This window comes from Epinephelus lanceolatus, chromosome 18 (assembly GCF_041903045.1).
Source record: "Epinephelus lanceolatus isolate andai-2023 chromosome 18, ASM4190304v1, whole genome shotgun sequence".
NCBI classification, from domain to species: Eukaryota; Metazoa; Chordata; class Actinopteri; order Perciformes; family Serranidae; genus Epinephelus; species Epinephelus lanceolatus.
The window spans coordinates 19,592,446-19,597,934 of NC_135751.1; the positions used below are offsets into that span (position 1 = coordinate 19,592,446).

At 43.1% G+C, this 5,489-nt stretch overlaps 1 protein-coding gene across 1 annotated transcript; it reads right to left on the minus strand.

The window, feature by feature from the left end:
* Positions 1-845: 845 nt before the first annotated feature.
* igfals (insulin-like growth factor binding protein, acid labile subunit) lies at positions 846-3,786 on the minus strand. The gene is made up of 2 exons (XM_033644079.2): positions 3,664-3,786; positions 846-3,549 (listed from the first exon to the last, which is right to left on the minus strand). The coding sequence occupies exon 2, from the start codon at positions 3,542-3,544 to the stop codon at positions 1,811-1,813; it is 1,734 nt and encodes a 577-aa protein (XP_033499970.1). The 5' UTR covers positions 3,545-3,549; positions 3,664-3,786; the 3' UTR covers positions 846-1,810.
* Positions 3,787-5,489: the final 1,703 nt, after the last annotated feature.

Here is a 5,489-nt window from a genome sequence, read left to right on the forward strand (position 1 = left end):
TTGCTGTAGATCAATATAACCTACCTCGACATCAGCATCAGAGTGTTGTGTACCCCACTGAGTTGTAGTAACGCCCTCTACAATTTCATTATCATCTAACTTTACATTCTCTTCTGACCAGTACATCTGCACTTCGGGTTTCAACAGCTTCGGATTGAGTAAAGGCATGCACACGAACACAGAAGCATTACCAGTCATGTTTGTTTGGAGGCCCTGAACAGACAACACTTCAACATGGGGCTCATGTGGGTAGTAAATGGGCTGAAAATGGGCCCTATATGGGATTGTCCACAGGTTTAATAATGGCTCACATTGATGGGTTTACCCAAATGGGCCACACGTGGGTTATGCTAGGGCTACCTGTGTACCAAGTGAGTACAGGCCCAATATGAGGATCTTATGTGGAGCCCGCTTGGATAAAATCAACCATGAGGGCAACTGGCATACAGCCATGGTGGAACCTGTGGATAGTCCCACATTGGGCCCATTTTTCAACCCATTTACAACCCTCATGGGCCCCATGTTAAAGTGTTGGCTAGCTGGCAATACTGCTGTCATGAAACACTAACACTCTAACACTAAAACTAACTAACCAGCTAATCTTTAGTCTATCATCATCCATTGATTAAAAGGTCAAAGTCATCAGGGACCTTCAGGGACAGACCAGTTGGTCTTTGATATACAGTGATATTCTCTTCACTCTCAGGCTGTAACATTAAGAGGAACCATTATTTTGGTGTTATTGGCAGTAGTAAATAAAGTTATGTAATGTAAAAGTAAAGTTACTGTGGTTTAGCTACTATGTCCAGTGGAAGTGGTATAAAGAAGAAGAAAACGAAGGCACACAAGTTTTAAGACATTTATTGCACTCTTGAGGCAAATTTTCCAACAGTGTATTTTTAAAGTGACAGACATTAATCCTTACTACATCTCACTACATCTTATACACACATCTTGAAGACATTTTTGGTGTCTGAGCTGTACAGATATTATCTCCTGGCTTTAATTTTTGCCAAACGTTTGTTCAAACATCCCACTCACATAAATGATCAACTTAACTGGGATTTACACTGAAGTTTAATGGCTTAAACATAAAATTAAGTAAAAGGCCACTTCAGTTTGTTTTGCATAAGGGTTATGGGGCTCCCAGGAGTTCACCTATTTCTTCATAGCAGATTACAGGCCTGTGCCTTGGTTTTTAAGAGTTTCTGGCAAGTTATCCTCATTTTTTACCATCCAAATGGAAGCCCCCAAATACTTCCACTGCCATGAAAGTATATTTTAAACTTCAAAATATATTAAAATATTTTAAAAACATATCAATATGCGTCACATTTAATGCTATACATTTCTTTTTATCTCCTGCAAACATATTTCCATATAGAGCAACTCCACCTTGTAACTTGATCCCAAAGTGGTAGAGCTCAGGTCTATACAGTCCATCTTACACTCCAATGTCAATATAAACGGAAATCAAAAAGCATTTGTAGTGAACTGAGGAAAATTAGACCAAATTGGATGCAGGGAGGTGACAATATGTCACTTACTATTAACAACTCAATTAAGTTAAAGCAAATACAGTGTTGGTTCGTCTTTTCATTAAAAAAAAGTCAGCATTTTACAACTAAAATATTTTTTGAACCATTTTATCTAAAGGCTACAGACCAACCACTTATCTCTAAAAAAAATAACTTGAATCATGCATTAGTGTTACAATTAAAATCTTGAAATCTGAAACTGAATGAATATATATTGTTGAAAATACAACAGATAACACCAACCAACTCCCTGAACATCTGTGCATGTTTGTCTAGCAGCTTTGGAAGAGTTCACTGTCAATATCCCGCAGGTCCTGACCAGCTACACGTGGTGGGCTGGTGCATGTAATGTTGTTGTATATGGTGATAGTTGAGTCAGGCTCTTCACCCTCTGCGTGGGTCTCCACTTGCCGAGGTATCACCAACGGATTCCTCAAGCTGTAGTTTCTGAGCGGGAGGGCGCCACAGTCACATTTCCACTTGTTCCCAGATAGCAAAAGTTTTTCCATACTGTCTGGAAAATCAGGGACCAAGCTTGTCAAGGTATTATCTCTCAGGTCCAGAAAGCGAAGTCTTGGGAGTAGCTGCTTTGTTCCATTCTGCAAAAACTGCTGACATTCATTGTTGGACAACAGCAAGTACTCCAAAGCCTTTAGGTCGGAGAACATATGGGGTGTGAGTACTTCCAGCTTGTTGTATCTCAGGTCCAGTCCCAATAGGCCCACCAGGTCCACAAAGCTGTGGTGTTCCACCACAGAGATGTTGTTGTGCTGCAAGAAAAGCCTCCGTAGACCAGAGAGTCCAGTAAAAGCTTGAGCTGTGATTCTTGTCAGGCAGCCTCTCTCCAGATGAAGGCTGTGAAGCTTTGACAGACCTTTGAACATTTGGTCTGGCAGACTGTAGAAGCAGCTTCCAGACAGGTTGATGACAGCCACATGAGAGAGTCCAGCGAAACAACCCACTTGTCCCTCCTGCAATTGGTTGTGGTCTAGCTCTAGGACCTCCAGATGACCAAGCCCTTCAAAGATCCTTTCTCCCAGGGCTCTGATCTTGTTGTAGCTGAGTCGTAGCTCTTCTAAGTATTGCAGATCCCGGAAAGTCCTGGGCCTTAGTCCAGTAATGGAGTTGTTGGAAAGACGCAGCACATGTAGACTTACGAGGCTCAAGAAAGTCTCATCATGGAGAGAAGTCAGTTTGTTGTTCGTGAGATCCAACCATCTTAGTGACTTCATGCCTACAAAGGCTCTGGGGGCCACTGTCACAATCTGATTCTGGGCCAGGTAAAGCTTGTGCAGTTTGGTGAGTTTAACAAACACATTAGCTTTGATTACCCTGAGATGATTTCCAGTCAGGTCCAACTCTTTCAGCTCAACAAGATTTTGGAAAAGCTGTGGCTGCAAGTAGGCGAGTCTGTTTCCTGCAAGATAGAGCTCCCGTAGACCATGCAGGTCATGGAAAGCTGTCTCAGGTAAAACTGCTAATGAGTTCCAGCCAAGGTTGAGGAGCCACAAGTTTGAGAGTCCTGCAAACAGTCGATCCTCAATCCGAGTGAGCTGGTTGTTGTGCAGACTGAGCGAAGCAAGGTTAGGCGTATTCTGAAAGATCGTAGCTGGTAACACCCGAAGGCGATTTCGGTCAAGGTGAACATTTGACAGCGACCTAAGTCCTTTGAAAACCTGAGGGTCAAGTGTCACCAGCTGGCCACTCTGCAGAGTCAAAAAGTCGAGGTGAGAAAGATCCTTGAAAGACGCAGCTGGGAGGGAGGTGAACAGGTTGCCATCCAGCCAGAGAGAATGAGTAGAGGTGGGCATGTCAGATGGGACTTGTGTGAGGTTACGAGCAGTGCAGTACATGTTGAGCTCCAAGGTGTACTCATCATGCAGACAGGTGCATCCTTTAGAACATGGAATAGGCTCTTCAGCCACTTTGTCTCCAGCTGTGTCGGGGTCTGGCAACACCAGTGATGTTCCCAGTACCCATAACACCAGTAGTATAATGGTTTGCATAACAGCTGTGGATAGAATATTAACATCAAAATATAAATACTCAGGAAATTCATTAGAGAATGAAGAAATATATCATTTTAAATGTTTAGATTCTTCGAGGCCCACATTATATTGCTTACCTTAAATATGGGAGGTCTTGATTTACTGTGGACAGGCTGTGAAACACTGAATGACTGAACCTTGTGCAATTGTTTGTATACTGAATGAAAAGTCTGCCATGCCCCCAAAGCCTTTTTTTTTAAGTCGAGTGCACTGAATATGTACAATTAACCCATTCATGTCCATTAGACTTGTGCTGAATTTTTCATACACAGCCTTTTTTTTCAGTTTCCTGTTTTGTTTTCCACCAACAGCAGCTTTGATTATTCCAATGCAATAATCTCACATGCTTAATGACTGTATTGTTATAAAGCCTGTAAAATGAGAAATTAACTTCTTTCCATTGCCTCAGCAAGGTGTTAACTGTGCTCAAACAAGATTCTATGAATTTTAAGTACATGTACCTCAATTATTCTCAACATATCTCACACCTACTATTGTCAACCTAATGAAGGATTCAACATTAAGGCCCTGACATACTTGTCACGTTGAACATCAATTGTAAGCTGCTGACTTGTACTAACTGCATGGATGTGCATGAGGTTCCAATCATACTACAGTTGAGGGGCCACATTGGTCTTGCTTACCACACGTGCATACTACCTGATCCACACTTCATTGCATTGGTGGAGACAATGGAGATACAGTTAATATGGTTATTATTTCCTTAGTTACCTCATAGAGATATGAGGCACAGAAATGAGACAAGAATTCGCTAGCTTTTTCACCCAGTGGTGCCTCCACCTCACTTCCCTGCCACCCGGGAAGTACCTAGTCGGGAAGAGAGCAGATGGTAGCTCCTGCGTATACTGAGTGGCCGTCTCCAGAGCTGTTGTCCACTGTCTTTGTGGCAAAGTACTCTCCTAGCGATTGGGAGTGAGGCGAAGGGACCGCGAGGTGCAATAGCTAGCTAATTGCACCCCACTAATTGCACCCCTCAGAGAGGTATAAGGCACTGAACTTGACTAATTTTATGTTCATCAAATGAAGCAAGAATTAGGTAGCTATTGCACCCTGCTGTCCCTTCGCCTCACTCCCCGCTGCTCGGAGAGTACCTGGTTGGGGGGAGAGCAGATGGTAGCTCCTGAGTATACCGAAGGGCTGTCTCCGGATCTGCTGTAGACTGTCTTTCAGGCCAAGTACTCTCCTAGCAGTTGGGAGTAAGTCACATGAACCACAGGGTGCACTAACTAGCTAATTCAGTAAATTTATCAAATTCAGTGCCCCATGTCCCTGAGGTAACAGAACAGTGCCCCCCCCCAATACCTCCAGACCATCCATTCTAGCTTCAACCAATGCACATTAGGAAAGAAAATGGTAACCCAATGACAGCACGAAGAACTCATTTGCTTGTTGTTTTTAGCTGTGCAACAACAAAAACGTGTACCTTTAAAAACAAATTATATAAATGTGGGTAACAGTGGATCTTCTTGCACAACCTCTCTTCAAAACAAGCGTCTGTTTTGGCAAACCAGCTAAAGTTGCATACACCACCAACTGGACTTTAGTGTGGAACAAGAGATTAGATTTTGTAAGCATTTACGGTCAGTGTGATTATTATGTGTACAGTCCGTGTGGTCACCAGCTTTGGGCTGGATACCCACACGTCCACATAGGGGTCCACACAGACCCACACGTACATAGGTTGATGATGTAATTTACCTCACGTGGACCAAAGCAGACATGCGCGGACAGGCGCTCCCGGAAAGTATGAAGCGGGCTTATGTGGCCTTTGGTGTTTACTAAAGTCAGGGTCCTGTCACTGAGTACGTTTGTTGTAGCTTTGGACAGATATACAGTGGAAAAGAGATAAGATGAACCCAGTGCACTAGACCCTTGACTGAAT

Excerpts from the sequence above, each read along its gene's own strand:
- igfals (XM_033644079.2), bottom strand. The coding sequence starts at position 3,544 with ATGCAAACCATTATACTACTGGTGTTATGGGTACTGGGAACATCACTG.